Source organism: Misgurnus anguillicaudatus, chromosome 23, assembly GCF_027580225.2.
Source record: "Misgurnus anguillicaudatus chromosome 23, ASM2758022v2, whole genome shotgun sequence".
In the NCBI taxonomy this organism is placed as follows: Eukaryota; Metazoa; Chordata; class Actinopteri; order Cypriniformes; family Cobitidae; genus Misgurnus; species Misgurnus anguillicaudatus.
Window position 1 is genome coordinate 16734080 of NC_073359.2, and position 21315 is coordinate 16755394.

The 21315-nt window shown below is 39.3% G+C and overlaps 1 protein-coding gene across 2 annotated transcripts in view; it reads left to right on the plus strand.

Annotated features, from left to right (window-relative positions):
* tle5 (TLE family member 5, transcriptional modulator) overlaps positions 1-20546 on the plus strand; it is a 30993-nt gene extending 10447 nt beyond the window's left edge. Inside the window, exons 2-7 of one of the 2 annotated variants that reach the window (XM_055217836.2) lie at positions 6370-6458; positions 9385-9448; positions 12100-12144; positions 13768-13830; positions 15931-16005; positions 18390-20546. In XM_055217836.2, coding sequence (XP_055073811.1) covers positions 6370-6458; positions 9385-9448; positions 12100-12144; positions 13768-13830; positions 15931-16005; positions 18390-18617 — 564 coding nt within the window. In that variant the 3' untranslated portion in view covers positions 18618-20546. Of the gene's footprint in view, positions 1-6369; positions 6459-9384; positions 9449-12099; positions 12145-13767; positions 13831-15930; positions 16006-18386 lie in introns of both variants that reach the window. The other variant, XM_055217835.2, reaches the window with a different exon arrangement.
* The last annotated feature ends 769 nt before the right edge of the window (positions 20547-21315 follow it).

Sequence of the window (21315 nt, forward strand, 5' to 3'; positions counted from 1 at the left end):
GAGCTGTCACTTTCTGCCACCAGTTGGGCTCTGCCCACAAAAAACATCATCTCTGTTTGCAAACACGCAAATGGTCTATACGTATCAAGCTTAAAATATGCTTTGTGAAAACTTATTGTTTTGTTTTAAAGCGATAGTTCAGCGAAAAATAAAAATTTACTTACCCTTAAGCTATCCGTTTACACTTGGCATTAACATGCGTTTTCATTGATTGGATCACAAGTGGACGACGTAAATGCCAGGTGTAAACGGTGTTCAAAACGTTTTGTGCTCGTCCACTTTTGACCACTTTCAACCATATTCAGAGGTAGTCGAAACCCTTTTCGATCTGATTGCTTTTGTAGTGTAAACGCATGTGGTTGAATGTGTTCGAACAGCCACACGCGACCGCCTTCTCTCCGCCCATTTATTTAATCTGAGGTACTGAAAACAATCTTCTGGCGCGAACACATGGTGAACAGCGCTATTTTTAGCCTTTCATTGATAAAACTAAAGCGGCTGATCTCTGCAGTTTCATTTTGCAAGCTTGTGAAAGTTGCGCGATCCTATTTCATCAATTGCACTGAAATATCAGAGAAAGCTCGTAACGTTATATGTTAATGTACAAAACACTGTGCAGCAAGTTTACTTACAAGACAAGCAGTGGACTCCGACATAAGATTAGTTCGCGTCCATATAAACTCATCATAACTTAAATGACAGCGGAGAGACTCGCCCACCGTCTCGACAGACCGCCCTCTCACAGTATTCAGGACAGAAGGGGTCGAAAGTGGACAAAAGAGACGGATTTAAATACCAGATGTAAACGTAATGTGTCTCTCTCGTCCACTTGTGATCCGATCTATGAAAACACATCTTAATACCAAGTGTAAACAGCCCCGAGATACATATGCCCATCATCTTTCAGACGAACACAATTTAAGTTATTTTAGAAAATGTCCAAGCTTTATAACAGTAAAAAACGGGTTACACGATTCTGTCCAAAAAATTGCATCCATCCTTCACAGCAGTAATCCACATGGTTAATAAAGGCGTTCTGAGGGTAATCGATGCGATTTTGTACAAAAAATATCCATATTTTCAACTTTGTAACTAGGGTTGTGCCGATAGACGATAGTATCGTGTATCGACGATCTTCAGACATATCGCCAATGGCAGGCTTTCATGGCGATAGTCAAGACGATAGTTGGCGAATGGTTATTATTATTATCATAGTTTTATATTAGCACCGACAATGCATGCTTTTCCTCACATGAGGGTTTGTGGGCTTCACTTTACGCGGAGAGCTTGTAAAGAGAGAATTCCTTCTTGCACGTACCTGCACTTAATGCGCGCGTCTTGGTCTCCTTCTCTACCACTAAATCCAGCGCGCCGCGTCATGAGCAGCTGCGCTTCTCTCTGTCTCACGTGCACACGCTCTTGCATCTGTCCGCAGTCTAAACATAATCTAAAGTAGTAATCCTTATTTGTTCAGTTTAATGCGTTTCATGCGAGCTGATGCAAACTTTACTTTTTGTTTAAAATATGACCCGCTGCATATTAGCGCCTCTCTCTCACTCTCGCGTACGTGCAGAGAGCTGCGCTCTGTCCAAAGTCAGATCACTAGGTATTAATCCTGTTTATGATATGCATTTCAATGAGTTGTGCAACACGTCCCTCGTGTTTAATATATGATTGTGTTTAAATATGATCGCGTTCCACTGGACCGATGAGTTTAAAAAGGCACCTCATGAGAGCACCACTGCTTGACACGTGTAGTCTTCTGCAACAGCACTAAATAAATGCATTGAATAGTTTGTATGTGCGCACGTGTGTGTGCGTGTGCAGATGCATGTTTTTACAGTTATTAAGTAATCATGATAGGGTTTTAATGACGCGCTCGCTTTAATGGCATCAGTTTTAAGAAGGTTGCGGTCATGACAGTGTTTTACGGTCTTGTTTTTTTTGTCCACCCATCAAGTGACTTGTTATAATGAGTAAAAATTAACAAATAAAAAAAGAGTAAACTACTGCCCCGCCCCCCCCGATAATATCGTGTATCGCCGATCTCACAGGCTGACGATAGGACGATCTGAAAATAGGGCATATCGCCCAACACTATTTGTAACTAGCTTATGCATTATGCAAAACGTACCATGCGTAAAATCCGGTGAGAATAGAATAGACTGTTTTAAACAGACACTTATTGAATCGTAATCAACACTTTATTTCTACTAATTTGGTGAAGCGTGACCAAAGGTCCACAAGAATGTTCTGTCTGAGGGATGATTATTTGCGGGCAGTACCTCACCTCCCATGGCAGTGTCGTTTGTTACAGGGTACGGAGTAATGGCCTGTCTTCCGGAGTCTCTGACCCACGTCGAGCTCTTAACCAACATGGCATCAATCACAATCACTGCTTTAATCTCACAATCACCTTGACCCGCCTGCTTTTAATTTTCGATGCTGTCCAACCGGGTGGATGTGTGTGCACTGTGCTTTTTGCCCTTCTTACTTGTGACTGATATTCATGCTCTCTCTTGTGTATGTTTCATGCTGCGTTACAGCTACTTGTCTGTAATTTGACTGCCGCTGTCGTCCTTTCCTGTTTGTATTTGGGTGCACTGCTCCTGAAGTGATCAAAGATGAATTATCTCTTTACAGACACCTTAAAACAGTCACATTGACGGGGAGTTGGATAACGCAGGTTGAGGGTTGCTGTTACTTAGGGTGGGAATGTAGCTAATCTTGAAAATGAAAGGGAATCTATTTCATTGCTAAAAAACGTTATTTTGTGTATTTGGTATAATACAATGTGTTTGTGTGGTTTATGGTTAAAAACACATTATTTTCCACATACCGTACAATTTAGTAGTTTCAGATTTCACTCTCTTCCTGAAATGCACTGGTTTTGTACAAAACTTATAGATTTGAAAAGCGCTTTGTCCCTGATTGGCCAACTAATCTGTACGTTGTGATTGGCCTGAATACCTCTGACGTCAGTCGGAATCGTGACACTCCTTACCATGTTTGAAAGATTCGGTCACAATTCAATGCCAACAGGAGTTAACTTACAGGCTGAGTCCAACGCGAGAGGAATTATGATAATGTCGGTCTTGTCTACATCACCAATCCCAGGAAGTAAACTGTTGCCTACAATCTGTGTGTTTGTTGTAGTCCAAGAAAAGATATTTTCGTTGGAGACGATAACTCGCGTCATCGTTTACTTTGGAGTACGTACCTTTTGCATATCGTTAACATGTACTAATACACACTTGCACACCAAAGGAAATGTAAAATCGTGAATCGGAACATAGGTGCCCTTTCAATTCCTGACACCCAACACGATTAGCTTTTTTCTGCTGATAAATTACATACTGTCCCTTTAATACTGTCCCTTTAAACCAGGACACTGTCCCTTTAATTCTGCAGGTGACCACTGATCTTGAAAATTAAATTTGAGTTAAATAAAAAATACACTGGTTTAAGACCGTGAACAGGACACATACTATACACTACAAAATTTCAAACGTAGTATTGTAGTGTGCTGTATCTAACATGTCCCCAGATACATAGTAAAAACTTTAAGATTTAGCCGCAGGTCCTAGTGCCTCTTGTGTTCCTGGCACAGAGATTGCACACCCACTGTAATTCACGCATGTACTTTTTCTCTTCAGATAACTACTTCCTGTCCTTTGTGTGCAATCCTCAGGGACGAATAGAAACTACCGACATTATGGTTGAAAAGAATTTTCTTTTTCTGTTAAGCGGTCGGGTGGGAGGCCCGACTGTAAATTACAGGAATGATGAATCCCATTTACCCACAGAAGACTCACGATTTGCCCACCAGCGCATAAAGCCTTTTAATGGTTTAATTGTATCTCAAAGGAGTAGCTCACAGAAGCAGTCAAATTAGGGATTGTCCCATATTTTGGCTCTTGTGTGTGCATGCATGAGTGCGCATGCACTTTTTTAAAGTGAATATGGGATTTGCTTTTAATCTTGAAATAATTAGTTGAAGGTTTTTGTTACTTCAGAAGGGCTTAGCTGTAGATTTTGGTAACTAAAAGGGACCACAACCCTGTAAGGTGTGAATCGGCATCTGCCAATGCATTAATTTCTCTTGTAGCATAACTGGTAGGCACTCGCAACACCAAGGGTAGGTTTGAATCCCATAAAACACACAATAAGATGTTTCCCTTAAATGCACTGTATATTGTTTTTGATGATAGTGTCTTTATTAAATGTGGCATCTTATCCCAGGTTACTTTATGGAAGAATGTCTATGTAATATATGTTAATTTGCTTCAAACAAATGTGTCAGTTAAATATCAAAGCAGCAAGGTTTAACATTATTATGAAACAAACTTTACTAATATATGCATTTCCTAATAGCACAACTTGTAGTCTACGCAACTGTAAGTTTGTACAGCAAGTGTAAATCTTTAAATGTAGTAATAACCGTCCACTGTCTGTTTGGCACACGGCTAACACTGTTCAACTCCAGATGACGTGATGTTGAACCAAGCCGGAGAGCATGGCAGCCATTGAAAGCAACTATTGTGCGTACGTAACACTCGTGATCTCTGTGCCTTGGGACGCTGCGCTGGCGGATATTGAGTCTAAAACGTTCCCAATCCCAAACGGCCCCATTCCACTGGGTTCCCCTAGGAAACCATATCTCCTGTGGCTACGCAGATATGCGAAAGCTACTGTTAACACCATCTGAACGAGGCAGAGTGTTCGAGCAGTAAGTGCCCGTCGTCGACACAAGCTTCTCTTTCATAGGCGGCAGAAAAGGAAGGAGTTTGGAGTAAGTGCGCAGTTTGTGTTAAAGGTCAGTTCGCGTGTACCGCACGCTCAGAGAATTTCATCCCCCGAGCTCTCACCTACAGAGTGGCTCGGGTTTTTCGAAACGGAAACACGCAAACACTCCAGAGAAGTCAAGAACGTGTTGATTTGGAAAATAACATGATTCAGGCACTTGACTGTTCAGAAGAGATGCTGATGTATGACCATTATAACTCTTTATACCACGGGGGTTTTGAATGCTTTATTCTAATTGGTTGAGAAATTTTCCACAGATATGCATTATTTCGTTGATAAACGCACACCTGACCTATCAAATGTCTTAAAAATAAGCACCAGAGCAATGTCTATGGTAGGGCGGTAACGATTAATCATGCAAATGCGCGTTTTCTCAATTAATGAATTTTATTGAATTACGGTGAAATCCCAGCACACCCAAAAGCCAGAGGGCACTCTTGTGCAGAAACTCCAATTGTGTCACAGTAGAAGTAACATTACAAACACTAATCTATAAGATTATTTATATCGCCGTTCTTCAAATAGTTTCAAGTATTTTCATGATAATAAAGGATATTTTGAATGATTTTGTTTGGCGAGTGTTGCTTTTTTAAATGCACATTGCACATTATAAACAACTCATTGATAAGGACTTTTTACTGACCAAAACTGATTTCAGAAACTCTGATTCAAGGACAAAATATTTGAATTTGTTTTATTTTGAGTCAGAGTCGGATGTTTTCCTATTCTGTGAAATATTCATATTATCATATAATATATCGTATTCTGGCTCATAAAATGTTTTTTTCATTAGCGTTGTAATTTTTTGTAGCCAGCAATGCAACGAAAAGCGTGGTCTCTTGACATTGTTTCTATCGCATCACATTCAAATCATAGTTCGAATTTTTTTTTTTTTTTTGCAGCATAACTGGCAGTTGTTGAATATTAAGATGTGATGCTACATACAAAGATGTCAATTTGACGCATATGTACCAACACTTAAAAATACCGCAGATTCCTGTAAATTCAATTACAGTAGCCAGAATGTGAAAAGTCGGCAAAGCTGCGATTGTATTGAGGTTTCGTTTCTTGGCATTGCAGGAATTACAATAAAAGCTGGAAGGCTTGCATTTATCAAAATGTGAGTATGGCAGTTGCTCATTGGGAATACCGCCAGCATATCACCCGGTCGACGAAATCCACCCAGAAAAGTGCAAAAACCGTTCCAATAACATCTGCATTTCCCCTGCAGTTGTGGCCTCCACACAAGGGAAATAAGCTTGCCTGCAAGCAGAAAACACGTAATTCAAAACCTTGGCGACATCGAGCTTCAAACATGACAGATGTGTTCTGAATTATGGGGTTTGAATGGCGCGGAAAGCCTCCAAAATTTGATGTGGTGCTTTTGATACATTTTGGTGAATTCACACTTGATTGCAAAAGTCCCTATATTTTGAAAGCCTAGCCTGTTTTGGCTGGAATCCACCAATGTTGGCATGCACGTGGTTCTGGATGTCCAGCTGATGCTGTGATGTACATGCTTTGAATAATGCGATTGACGGCCGTGAATGTGTTTTGTTGCAGGCTTCATCGCAGCAGCTGAAGTTTACGACGTCAGACTCGTGCGATCGCATCAAGGATGAGTTTCAGTTCCTTCAAGCACAATACCACAGGTATGCACCTACACTTTCAATTCCTTAAAACAGGGGTTTTTGGATGTTTTGGTCAGACGAACCCCCTTGACCTAAATTATTTATATTTAATAGCACATTTGCATGTGTAATCAGTATTATTTTGCATCGGTATTGTCATTATTACCTGTTATTAGATCCTACTCTGGTCATTTTCTTTTATTGGCACATATTATTAGCTCTCAGTTATATGATATGATATAATGTTGTGTGTAATGGTCACATGGCAATGATGGTGTACAGAATAATAACAATAATATAAATAAATAATTTATTATTTATTTCTTTAAATTGTTATGATTTACTTGTAAAAAAAATTCATCAAGTCACAAACTCTCTGTAATAGGTTTGCAAACCCCAGTTTGGAAAACTGTTCATTAAAGAAACAGTTAAGCGAAAAATGAAAATGCTGCCATTTACCTTCATGTTGTTCCAAAGCCTGTTTGTTGTGACTTAATTTTGACAAATTTTACTGATCGTCTTTTCCCATGCATTTAAAGTGATGACTTAAGGGGGTCGCACACCGGACGCGCACCGCCGCGTCGAGTCGCGTCTAGGACAACTTAGAGTTATCGTAAACCAGAAGTGCACATTAAATAGCGCGAGCTTAGTCAGATAGCGTCTACTTCAAAATGCGAAATATACGTTAGCAGCCAATGTTAATCGTTAATGATTTGAGACAAATATGATGTTATTTTATGTTAAACTATGTGAGTGGCACAACAGGGATTTGAGCAACTTCTTGAGTCAAAGCTGGTGTGCGTATACTCATAGAAAACAATGTGTTTGATTTATTTTTAGAACGCCACTGCGCGGTGCTGAGCTGCGCGTACGGTGTGTGACCCCCTTTAGACTTTCAAACTTCAAAAACGACGCAGCACTTTTTAAAGTAATCTCATGTGTAATGTTCAAATCTTTCTGAAGCTAAATGATAGCTTTGTGTAAAAAACATTTAGACCGATTAAATGGACTGAATTAGCCAATTTATTAAATTGTTTAACTCAAAAACACTGTATTTTTCACACAAAACTGGCATATGACTTTAGACATTTGTATCACAATTTTGCATGTGCATTTTTGCATGTGATTTTGCATCCTTTTTGATCGAGGAAGCTCCAGTCCCCATTCGCTTCACTTGCATGGATAAGAATGGGCAAAGTCTTAACAATTGCTCCTGTGTTTTACTAAAAAACAAAGCCATAAGTTTGAAACAACATGAGTGTAAGCAAATTAAATTTTCCATTTGGCGTGTACCATTACTTTAAGGGGCGGTTCATATTTCGCTTGTAAAACCGCGCGGAAAACACAACTGTCGGTTGGTTCTTGTCACATGACCTGCAGTGTGCTTGCGTCATTCTGAAAAGTTGAAATGTTTTTAACTCGATGCTTTGTGGACGTGCCTGGAAAAAACGAGCGGCCGCTTCGATTATGAGCACGCATACTGTGAAATGTGAATCGCCTCTAATGCTACGTACACACCAAACATGGGACATCGTGTTACTTGCTCTAGATTACTCGCGGGATTTAACTTCGTGTCATGCGAATTTTTTGCTCGAGTTGAATATTTTCAACTTGGGCGAAGACACGTTTTAGACGAAAAGCGTGTGTTTTCGCTGCAAACGTGCCGCCCTATGCCCCCATTGGCATCGGCCCACGCGAGGACGCGTCTTATCGCGTCTTTGCGTTGACTTTGTATGTAATCTACTCGCGCAAATCGTTGAACTCGCATCTGATGTGAACCCACAGTAAGGAAGGACACTACAAAGCCACGCGACTGAACTTACTATTAGCTGGCTTATATTTTCATCTAATGCCTCATTCCCATGCCGATTATCTGATGCCTTGACTTCTGTAGACGCAGACTAAAGACTCTTTAAAGTGCACCGGGAAGATACAAAGGCTCAGCTACTGGCCCGTTTTTAAGGCAACATGTCTTTCCCTCCCTATCCCCATGACAACAAGCGAACCCTCATTTAACCCTGATACACAGAAGAATAGGCCCTACATTTTGTATGTGTATTCAGCGCATGGATTCTCCTCCGTTGACTTCAATTGAGATGCACGAGACAAGTCGTTTTTTTCTAGGCTTTTAAAAGAAATGTACTGCGGGCGGTCCCCAGAGTCTAGCCGAGCTGTCGCTCTGTTCTCCAAATGCATAAATAGATCAGGGAATACATAAATCAAAATAAGAATGACAGCAGGAGCGATTTGGAAGCGGAAAGGAACGGCAATAAAACTCCATCAACGTGTCTTCGTCTTTTTTTTTGGTGCCTTCAGGAGGTCTCGGCCAATCAGTGGCTGGCACGGCCAATCACAGGTAGCCTGGCAGCAGGGAGGATGGTCACCATGACAACCCCCAATATATGTTACACAGTCATAGCAGCAGTTTTTTTTTTCTTTTTTTGGGATAAGTGGAAGCAGCAGACTGGAGAGGTATGAAGAGACACAGAGCAGTTGTCATTCGCAAAAGAAAAAGAAACCTCTAGTATTGAATTTAATGGCTGCTGTCACTTTGTTCCTATATGGTAGACTTTTTCTTGGCTTGTTTCATATGAACACTGGATGTAATCCAGTCCGATGCCGAGCGTAATTGTTTTCCATATGGAACAGCTAATTGATTCCGTTTTTTCACAATGATGGAAATTCCACATCTTTGTTTGCTTTGGGAACAAAAGAAACACTAGTGAGCCCAGTTGGGTGTCTGGATCTGATGATATGAAACATCTCCAAAGCAGAGCTATGGCATAATGTGCTCAGGATACATTGAGCTATGGTGCTCATGGCTTTGTTGTCCCTGAAAATGAAAAGGGGTAGTCTTAAAAAGAAGATATATGCTATCAAAAACCTGCAAACTGTATTACCAACCCTAAAAAATGTTTTACCAGTGTTGTTTGTTTTGTCTCTCTAGTCTGAAGCTCGAATGCGACAAGCTGGCCAGCGAGAAGTCAGAAATGCAACGTCATTACATCATGGTAAGTCTGCACAGGATGCGGTCTCCTCCAGAGGGATGAGCCTCAGGCTAGATGTGCCCTAACAGGAGCCTAGTCTCACTCCCTCTCCTGTTTTTCTTCTGCTCTATTACCATCTTGTATGCCCCCCATTCCATCCCCCAGACCCCCTCTAACCTCATTGCCTCCAGCCCCGGGCCCCGTGTTGCCGTCTGATATTCCTCCTCTAATTGATCCATCGAGCGGCTTAATCTCATTTAATCTGTGCAGCGTCGCTCTCACACGCATCAGCCAGCGCTCTCCCCTCCTCCCTCTAATAGGCTATCGGGTTCCCCGCTACGTCCGCACCCGCTGGATGATGGGGGGGTGGGTGTCCGATTTGCGTGGGTGGTAATTGCTTTAGGGACCTACTGCTGCTCTGCAAAAGCCGACCCTGATCTAACTCTTGCTCCTTCTCTGGAGCATCGGATCTGTAGCTTTTACTGTAAATACTGTAGCTTTTACAGCAATGCTCTTCAAGCTACATGTCACGTTGTATTGTGCACAGGGCTTTAAAGGGGATGTCTGTTAATGTCTCTTATCCATGTGATATTACGCAGTCCAATTTTGTGAATCTGCTCTGGTTCATTCTTTGCGTTGTGTAACTTTTAGAAGGATCTCTTGACAGAAATGCAATATGCATAACTATATTATTAGTGGTGTATGAAGACTTAACATAATGAACTGTATTATTTCGATTACCTATTAATGAGACGTTTTTATCTACATACACCACAGGATTTAGATGGAAGTCGGTGTCATGTTTCTACAGTAGCCCCAAATGTTCTATAGAGCGCGTTTCGTCACTACATTGTCTCAAACGATGACGTGTTTGTCCTGTGGCGGCTACTGTAGTTTCTCTATGCGTTTCGAAAGGGAGGGGTGAGCTGTGAACTGAGCCGTTAGTTGCATTTCACAATTTCGCCACAAGATGCCGCCCAAAAAATCTACACAGTGGACATTAAAATCAATTTATCGCAGTTAGATCAGTTTAAACTTGTTACAGAGTATTTTTGTGCCGAATGCACTTCGCCAGGGTTTGTACAAGTTTCAGAAAGTTTTTTTCGAATACGGATCCAGCTGATCCGTATCAGGGCTAAACCATACGTATCATTTATTTTTATGGGCACCGGAAAACCATGCCCACACGTCAATCAGCGGGAGAGCGAGAACCGAGGACGCTAGAAGTCACGGGCATCATTTCACGTGAAAGTTTTGTTTTATATCAAGACTCAACAATGGCACGAAAGAAGACGAGTGTTTTTGGATGTTAGGAGAAGTAAGCCAGCCTTATGGAAACAATGGATATAGATTGTTTATACAGGGTAGAGGCGGAGTTTTGCGTGTGTGTTTGTTTAACGTTGGAAATAGGCCTGTAAGTGGATATTATATAAACGAAACACGAACATGTAATGAATCATTAATTACCAAGTGTTGTATAAAGTGTTGCATGACTCGTGAATCGCTCCTCCCGCAGCTCGTAACTCCTTCTTCCGAATTTTTTCGTACGTCATCCGAAAGAATCTGTTAAGCTGATCTGTCTTTTATAAATCTGATAAAACTAAAGGCTATTTGAAGATATAGAGTAATATTACATTCTTCATAGGTACTCCAGATTAACATCAGATACACATAAACAGCTTGTGTTATGGGAGCTTTAGGACTACCGTTTTTCAATATTTTACTATGTTTTTACCTCAACTTAGACGAATTAATACATAACGATCTTTTTTCAATGCGTGCACTTTTAATCTTTGTACAGTGCATCGTGAATGTGTTAGCATTTAGCCTAGCCCCATTCATTTCTATGGCTCAAAACAGGGATGAATTTAGAAGCCACCAAACACTTTCATGTTTTCTTTATTTAAAGACTCTTACATGATTAGTTACACGAGTAAGTATGGTGGCACAAAATAAAACTTTTGTTTGGAGCCATAGGAATGAATGAGGCTAGGCTAAATGCTAACACATTCAAAAAGTGCTGTACAAAGATTAAAAGTGCACGCATTGAAAAAAGATAGGTATGTAATAATTCATCTAAGTTGAAGTAAGAACATAGTAAAATATTGAAAATGGTTGTGTTTTCCTTTAACACATCCATTCTTAGAGTGTAACTTAGATCTTTATTTAAAGGAATAGTTCACCCAGTCACGAAAATAATATAATTTGCTGCACCCTCATACCATCCCAGATGTATATGACGTCCTTACTTCAGTTGAACATGAACAAAATATTTTTTATTAAAATACAGATAAATACCAATCTGATTGTAGGATTAAATATCATCTGATAGTTACATTAGCGTTCATTAAAAATATAACCACTGCAGTTAGCTAGCTTTTGTTAGTAGTTCATAGTGTGTAGTAGGCTAGATTTTCTTTATGTATGTTAACATTTTAAACAATGAAAAAACTTCAACAAGTAAAATAAAATAAAATATTTTAATATAAATAAAGTTTAATAGACTATCAAAAAAGTATCCATCCAGATTGTTTTATCCGTTGTGGTAGCCCTTGCTCACAAAAAGGTTGGAGACCCCTGCACTAGAGAGTCCTGGATATTAGGTTAATTAAATGAATATTATTATTAATAATAATATTTGTAATACTCTATTTGTTGTTTGTATTTTTCTGCAGTACTACGAGATGTCCTATGGGCTGAACATTGAAATGCACAAGCAGGTAAGTTTGACTCCTGTATAGCTAAGTGGTAGAGCATTGCGTTAGCAGTGCAAAAGGTCATGGGATCGAACCTAGGGAACAGAAATACTGATAAAATGTAAACCTTGTAACGCACTGGATAAAGCGTTTGACAAATGCATAAATGCAAACAACAAATCTGAAAAAATCTGTTTTGTTTATTGTGTACGTTTTGAATATGTGTATTGTATCATGCGCTAAGTATGACGCCAAAATACTAAAAATCTATTTGTCATGGAAAACAATTTATAGACCCCTTCAAGGTTTGTAAACATTGAATGACTATTGGGTGCAGCATGGGGTCAAACTGTTCATACCATCCAGGCTTTATAATTTAAGCTAACAGGGCTTAAAAATGATGACTTACCTCAAATGAAGTGAGCACTACAAACACAAGCCTCTTTGATATTTGCATTGTTCCAGTCTGCATGTTAATTGCTTGCAGCCGCAGATGTTGTCTTTTTTGTTTTTTGAGATTCTACACGAATCGCGAAAACTTAACGGAAGACCTGGTGCGATTTTCATAGCCCACGACGTAAGCAGGCATTTTTGACGATACCGAATAATACGCAACTCAATCTGCTGTAATGGCTTTCTGACCCCGACATGCGCAGTGGGAACCGCCTGTGATGTGAACCGTGAAGGGGTCTATTAAATAGCTCCTTAATTGTGATCTTGTTTTTAAGCCTCTGAATTGTGTCATATAAAATGTGCACATACAGTATTGGTAAGGCTAGTTTAGACTAGTTGACTAGCTGCACTGAACAGATTTAGCGAAAAATTGCTTGAACAGGTAGCACCACCCGAAATTCACCCTGTAATTTAAGCCAATAATATCAAGCCACTCAAACATGCGAATCTCAGTTCCTTTTGGATTTATTAACAGTACAGAAATTATACACTTTGACTTTAATAATACCATACGACTGATAACAAAGTATGAGTCTAGCCCTTAAATCTTTATACATCAGATGGACTCTAGCCATTAGTAGCGCACAGACTAATTGAGAGATGCCTAATGGCAGTGGCGATCGACAGTCTGAAACGCTGCACCCAGTCCACTGAAGACAATTTATCTTTCTGCCACTTTAAATAAAACAGGTGATATACAGTATGTTTTTAAAAAGTCAGCCAGCACAGAGATAGAAAGCGTAATATACACAGAATAAGAGATGCCAGGATATGGCATACATGAAGTGTCAGCACGACATGCTTTTAAAACAGGGTTATTGTTGCCTCTCTTTTTGTCTCACTTGCACATGTTTTTTTTTCTCTGCCGAGCTCTCGCTGGCTTTTTATTACTCTGATAAATCACCGTTTCCAGACCACACCTCTGTCTGAAGTGTCAACGATATTTAAAATGATGCACGTCACGTAAATGCAACATGCATGAATATTAAATTTTTTTTTTGGTAGTTGCACGATTATTGTAGATTTAAAGAAAACGCAATTTATGAAGAAAAATGCTGTAGTGGTCTCAGAATTTTGTGTTTACATAAAATCGTATTTGCAGTGGACTACTGATATTTTGGGAGCCATGTGACTATGGGGATTTGTGACAAAGGGAAGATTTTGCTGAGCGTGTGTGTGTGTTTCTCCCTACAGGCGGAGATTGTGAAGAGATTAAATGGGATCTGCGCTCAGGTCTTGCCTTACCTGTCTCAAGAGGTACAGAGAGAGAGATGACATCCTTACCAGAACATTCAGTCATGCAGCATAACACCCTGCCAACCATGTTTAAAATTAGTTTGTTAGTACTGCTAGCATTGTTTCACACAATTAAATGTGTAACCAGTGTAACCCAGTGATTCTCAAACTGGGGACCCTAGGGAGGGCCAAGGGGGCCCCTAGTTTTATTAAATTTTATAAAATACATGTACTGTCTAATTAAAGGCGGAGTCCACGATGTTTGAAAAACGCTTTGGAAAAGGAGACGGGACGACTACCAAAACACACTTATAGCCAATCAGCAGTAAGGAGCGTGTCTACTAACCGACATCCTTGCCGGGTTGCGTATGTGTGGGGCGGGTCTATCAACCGAAGGTCCAGATTCTATTGGGGTAGGGGCGTGTTGGTTTAGGTGATTTCAAATATCAACATTGGCTTTCAAACATCGTGGACTCCGCCTTTAAACCTCAGAAAATAAGGCTACTAACCAACAGCACTACGCTATATAATTAAATAGTTTTGTTTAATTAAAGGCAGGGTGCATGATCTCTGAAAGCCAATGTTGACATTTGAAATCACCTAAACAAACACGCCCCTACCCCAATAGAATCTGGACTTTCTTTTTATAGACCTGCCCCACACATATGCAAGACAGGCAACGATGTTGGTTAGAAGACACGCCCCTTACTGCTGATTGGCTACAAGTGTGTTTTGGTACTCGGCCCAACTGCCTTTTCCAAAGTGTTTTTCAAAAATCATGCACCCTGCATTTAAAAAATGTAAGTTTTAGAATGTTTCATATCAAAAAATTTATTTTTACCGTACCCAGGGGAGCCACACACCGATAAATTTTGAGAACCACTGGTGTAAACGACATTGGCATTATGTTAAAGACTTTAAAACACATAAATTGTGATGTATTAGTTGCATTTCAGTGCATTATTTCAGTGTCTTTAATAGCAACAAATGCAATTCAGATGCAAAACCCTCTACCGTATTTTTTGGTCTAAAAGCCGCATTTTTTTCATAACTTGGCTGGTGCTGCGTCTTATAGTCAGGTGCACCTTGTAAGTCAGTATGAATTAATTTTGACATTTATGAGGCAAGAGACCACATTACCGTCTACAGCCGCGAGAGTCCGACATATGCTGCTTCTGTATTTATGTAAATCAATGTATTCAGTAATGTGGAATGACAAGTATGCGAACTTCACGCTAGTTGGCTTGTTTGGTTAATTTAGCCTATTCAACCTTCCAGGTAAGTTCTGTATGCAATGGTTTATCGTTGAAATAACTGATAATATTACTTTAATGTACAGACATCTATTCAGCCTGCTGTCTGCTTTCGTTTAGTTGAATAACTTGCCTTTCCACATTAAATGTCTGTTCTTCGGCTTGGATTTTGTGAATTAATTATCTAAATAAACGCAACGTATAGTCCACTGCGACTTATGTGTTATTTTGTCTTAATGACCCTTTTTTGAATGATGTGGGTTATACTCCGGTGCGGCTTATAGTCCGGAAAGTACGCTAAGTGCGTCTGACATGATTTTCTTGTAAATTAATATTTTTTATCAGCCTCTATTTAGGTTCAGTAATTTCTTTCACTGCAAAACCCTCTAAGTGCAAACTTTTTTGGCAAAATCCTCTACTTCAAAAAAAAATCCACTTGTTTGGACAAGACCGTAAAAAGTTGCAAAATCACTAAAGATACAACTAGAAACATTGCAAATGTAAAATTTTAACCACATCATATGAGGAGCTGTGATGCATGTGGCTACCACATTCGTTTTTTATTCATGTGCCGAGAGCATTCGGTCAATATCATCTCATTTTTGACAGCTTTTGCATCTGAGTTCTTCAAGTGTATTACATAATCGTCTTGTCCCAAATAAAATCCCAAACTGTAGTATTTTGTTTCAACTACAGTGTTGTCCCTCCAGTTACATTTTTATTGTTACTGTTTATTAAATTAATTCAGATGAAAATAAATGTGGACCAAATTTAATGAGACGGCACATCTTTTAAAGGAAGATTATAATGTAATGAAATCCTTCTCAGAGCTAATATCTTTCAACGTGTGTGTGCGCATGTGTTTCAGCACCAGCAGCAGGTTTTGGGTGCCATAGAGAGAGCCAAACAGGTCACCCCACCAGAAATGAACTCCATCATACGGGTAAGTGATGTATGGGCACATACACACAGGTTTACAGGCTGTGCTCGTGGCAATGTTTACGGCACTTCATTGATGACTTTATATGGCTCTCCATGACTGAGTTCATCTTTGCTCATTTAATTTTTCAATAAACACTTTACAATAAAGTTGTATTTGGTTACAATTAGTTAATGCTTTAGCTACTTCTTCTATAGCATTTATTAAATTTAGTTTTATTTATTCATGTTATTTCTGCATTACTAATACATTTGTAAAATCAAGCGTCGTAATTGTTAACATTAATTAATGCACCATGAATTACCATGAATTAACATGAATTATTGAATAGATAGACTGTTTCAGCAGTAACAACATAAACAAGCGGCTTTCGTGGTCAACACGCAACTTCCGGTAAACTCGGCTCAGAAAAAATAACAACAAAGCCGGGCTCAACGCAAATATTTTTTTATACACGCCCAGTCGGGCCAGTGGTTCAGATTTTCACTGGTCCCAATAAAAAAGTCAGTGTCACATATTTAAAAATAATAATTCAATAGTCTAATACAATTGTATACATACAACAGACATGTTCCAACAAAAAAAGGCTCCCAACTTTTTGACTTTACCTGTAAACTGCAGCAAATTATGCAAAATATTGCATCGTGCCTTTTGTCGGGTTTTACCCAAGTAAATGTCTGCTTCCAAGATGTTAAATAATATATACTGATGAAAATATATTTTAGTGACTGAGGGTGAAGCACTGGCCCAATCAGGCACGTGACAATACTTTTTACTGGCGCGAACATCTCTCACACTTGCCCCGGGCCACCGAGCAGTCCTTTATGTTGAGCCCTGTAAAGTTCTTTTAAAGTAGTTTATGTATATAACAAGCAAAATAAACAATACGTAGATTACCTAGGAAGCCAAAACATTTGTTATTTTCGACGAGGTATTTGTTCAAGAGTTCAGTTTAGCAACTAGTCAGACCATTGAAAAAAAACTGAATACGGAAGTAAAGTTCCGACCAGACGCGTAATCGCATCAATGCCGAGGGGCAATGGAAATGACTTAAACTGCAATTCATCGACTGGCCGCTAGAGGCAGGCTCCAAAAAGGAATCAATTCCCATAGACCTCCATGTTAAAATGGCCAACTTTACAGTAGACAATAATATGTTTACAGCCTGGTACAAAAATAGTTTTTGGTCTGTATAGACGGTTTCAGCAGTAACAACATAAACAAGCGGCTGTCGCGGTACGCACGTAACTTCCGTTAAACTCCGCTAATAATAAATGACAACAAAGTACTTTAAATGTAGTTTATTTATATAACAAGCAAAACAACAACACATAGATTACCTTGGAAACCAAAACATTTGGTATTTTCGACGAGGCATTTGTTCAAGAGATCAGTTTAGCAACTAGTCAGACCATTAAAAAAACGAAACCCGAAGTAAGGTTCGGATCCAGACGTGTATCACGTGCGTCCGATGAAACCGTCTATAGCTAAGTTTGCCCTTCATGATAACTGTGAGGGGGGTGAATTTTTTTGTAATTCCTCCGTTTAAATTATATTAAGCTTTAAAGTTCTGAATAATTAAGGGCATGGGCACTTGAGAGAGCGGTGAACTCCCACTTCAGTCACTAGAGTCGAGCTAGGTGGGCGTAGTTTCGGCAACGAGACACCTCAGCTTTACCCACGCCCCGCCTCTTTAACCATTTTTGGATATCCGCGAGTGATGCGCGATGACGCGCAGCCAAGATGGCGACGGTAGGCAACGCCTACTTTAGCTTAAAAAACGATCTTCAGAAACCAACGGGTGACGTCACGGACACCACGTCCATCTTTTTTACAGTCTATGGTCAATGCACGTGCATCCGATGAAACCGTCTATTGACATTAACTAACAAGAATTAATACATGTTAAAAACTATTGTTTATGTTTGTTCATGTTAGTTAATGCATTTACTAATGTTTACAAGTCCCACCTTGTATTGTAAAGTGTTACCCATTTTTCTTTAGTGTGCTTCATAGGCATAAAAACTATACAAAGCAAAGAAAAGCATAGCCTTATAAAATCAATGCAAATATCAGTTTGTGTGTGTATACATAAAACATACAAAAGATTTTAAAGACAAAACAATTTTATTTTGTTTTCAAAGTGCAAAACAGAAAACTTTTTTTTTTTAAATCTTCTTGTTTGTTACAAAGAAAGCCATCGTGTTTGATCGACCTGAGTGCAAGTAAATATTTACAAAAATGTCTATTTATAATAAAATGAAATTCATGGCTACTTAATTTAAAAGTTTTTAAAGATAGCACCTAGAACTTAATTCAGAATCTTAAATCACAAATAATTACAGCAACGTAGTAACTAACAGCGCTCTTCTCCTCTTGTGTAGCAGCAGCTTCAGGCTCACCAGCTCTCCCAGTTGCAGGGTCTGGCGCTGCCCATGACCCCTCTCCCCCTCGGCCTCAGCCAACCCGCCGGTCTCCCGGCCGTCACCTCCAGCTCCGGCCTCTTCTCGCTCTCCAGCATCCTCGCCTCTCAGGCCCAGCTAGCCAAGGAGGACAAGAGCACGCGCGAGACCTCCGACAGCCACCGTGAGGAAGACGGAGACAAGTCTGACTAGACGCCCGCCGCATCCGTTCTTTAGTCCAATCATCACCCAAAGCTCGACGTAGAGCAGAGGCACTTGTTTTCTTTCCTTATGTTTTCTCACGATCCCTATATCTTCCTGTCTTTTCTCTTGCTACTTGTTCCAGCAGCTTTATGTATGTATTTATACCAATTCACATTTTTTTGTTGGTTACGGATGCTTGATTTGATATTAGTTACACTATTTCTTGCCTGCGTGTGTGTATATATCTATATATATATATTGTATATTTCTTATGCTCGTGGTGGAAACGGTCTACAAAATGGTGTTAAACCTGTTAATGGACCATCGACCCTTCAGTAATAATGGTGTTAAACTCGCACCCTTTTTGTTTTTTCCATGCTTACTCTCTCCCTCTTAAAATCTTTCACCTTTTAAAGCTACAATTCACAATAACACGTCGGAAGCACTTTGGCCCCCCGGCTGAAAATCTGAGGCTAAAAGCAACTGGAAATTTGAAAACGTGACTGCGGCGTAATCCATTTAGAGTGGGATCGCCGATAGCGTCCGAATGCACGTCTGCGGTTACGTTGCCGAGATTGCATTAATCACGCATTAAGCTGCAATGTGGGGGCTTGAAACGTTGAAACGTTATGAATGCTGTTGAAAGGAAGCTTGCTAACGCCCTTTGACGTACTGTATATCTACCCGTTTGCCTGTTTTCTGACGTGTTTGGAAGTGTTGGACTCTTGTGCTGTCTTAGACAGATAGTGTCAGATGAATCCTTTGAGATGCTAGCTAACCTGCTCACAAAGTGAATAGGGATGCTATTGGAAATATGTTTTCGTTTGGTCGTTTTTTTCCCGATTAGTATTGTCGATTGTCTACATGGGGAAAAGTGTAGTCATGTCGTTTCCTTAGAGGTAAGAAAGTGTATTGCAAACAAATTTGCAGTATGTATTCGCTAAATAAGAAGCACCTTTTTAGACATTTTGTTTTTATATATAGCAAGTGTGTGAAGACTGAGGGTTGAGTATCAAGCCGAATATAACGCTCATAGCACATTGCATTACCTTAAGTGGACTTAAGGTAAATATCTTACCGTTTAGGTCAAGGCTGTCAATAAGCAAATGTCGCCCTGTCTGTGAAACCCAAGCTAAAGTACAATTCAAGTATAGGAGCATCAAAGTTTGACCGTACTCAGTCAATATTAAAGATATCAAGGTTATATTTTGCATTATGTAGGATGATTTTATGTTAAAAAAAATCAGCTTGGTTCACAGACATTTGAATATTCATTTTCTCAGCATGAAGTTATGGCATCTTTTGTAATAACACATTGTACCAAGAGGGGGCAGTAAGCCCACAGCAAGTCCACACTAAAACCCTCAGGGTAGCTTTAGTTTGGAGTATTGTCCTGTGCCATTTTGGGTATCCTGTGTTGATCATTGCATACTTATTTCATAAAATGCCCTTCTTGTGGCCCTGTCCAATTTTTAGTAAGTTAATGAATGATGTGTATTCAGTTCCACAGAGGTTTGCTTAATAACAAGAAGAGGTTATAATAAGGATTCGCACTTGTCTTATTGAAACACTTAACATGTGGCTATGGCAGTATTCTTGAAATATTTCATATTTTAAGGCAAATACAAGTCACCATATTTCTTTCCCAACTTATAATTTTGGTTTTTCCCATGTTGGTCTCAGATTCTAGTTCTAATAATGAAAACCAAACTTCTTGTCTAGACAAAGCCCATTTGTGAATCACATTTCTTTTTGAAAGATTTACTTAGGAGTGGTCTTATAAACAATTTTAAAATAATTTCGATGAAATCCAAACTTTCATCTTGGTTTGCATGTTGTTTGCCTTTAGCTTGGTTTGAGCTTAAACCCCTTAACAGACTACAGTTTCAAACAACATGATCTCATGGAAAGTCGTGTTATATTCACACAAAATTTAAATCCATGGCACAAAATTCAGATTTTTACATGCCTTGAGCACGAATGTCTTTGTCGTGGCACTCGCACAACTTTCTATAAATAGTTTCTCGTGTCCATGGCACGACTTTCTTTTTCGTGTCATTTTGTGTATTGTTTTCTCATTGTTTTCCCCCCTATTTTTAAATCATTATCGCTTGGGGTTCGATTTGGGGTTTGTGTTAGGATGTCTAAAAGTGATTCTAATCCCAACCCCAAGTGACAATGTTAAAAAGAGAGTAAAAAACAATGAGAAAACTATTCATAAAATGACACGAAAAAGAAAGTCGTGCAACACACAAGAAAAACTATTTATAGAAATTTGTGCAAAATTTGTCACAATGAAAACACATTCATGCTCAAGGCATGTAAAAAAGCTGAATTTCGTGCCATGAACACGAATAAATAGACAAAACCCATTTGTGAATCACATTTCTTTTTGAAAGATTTACTTAGGAGTGGTCTTATAAACAATTTAAAAATAATTTCGATGAAATCCAAACTTTCATCTTGGTTTGCATGTTGTTTGCCTTTAGCTTGGTTTGAGCTTAACCCTTAACAGACTACATTTTCAAACAACATGATCTCATAGAAAGTCGTGTTATATTCGCGCAAAAGTTGAAAAAAAAGAAATTAAATCAATTTATTTGTGTCCATGGCACGAAATTCAGATTTTTTTAAGTGCCTTAAGCACGAATGTCTTTGTCGTGACACTCGCACAACTTTCTATAAATAGTTTCTCGTGTCCATGGCA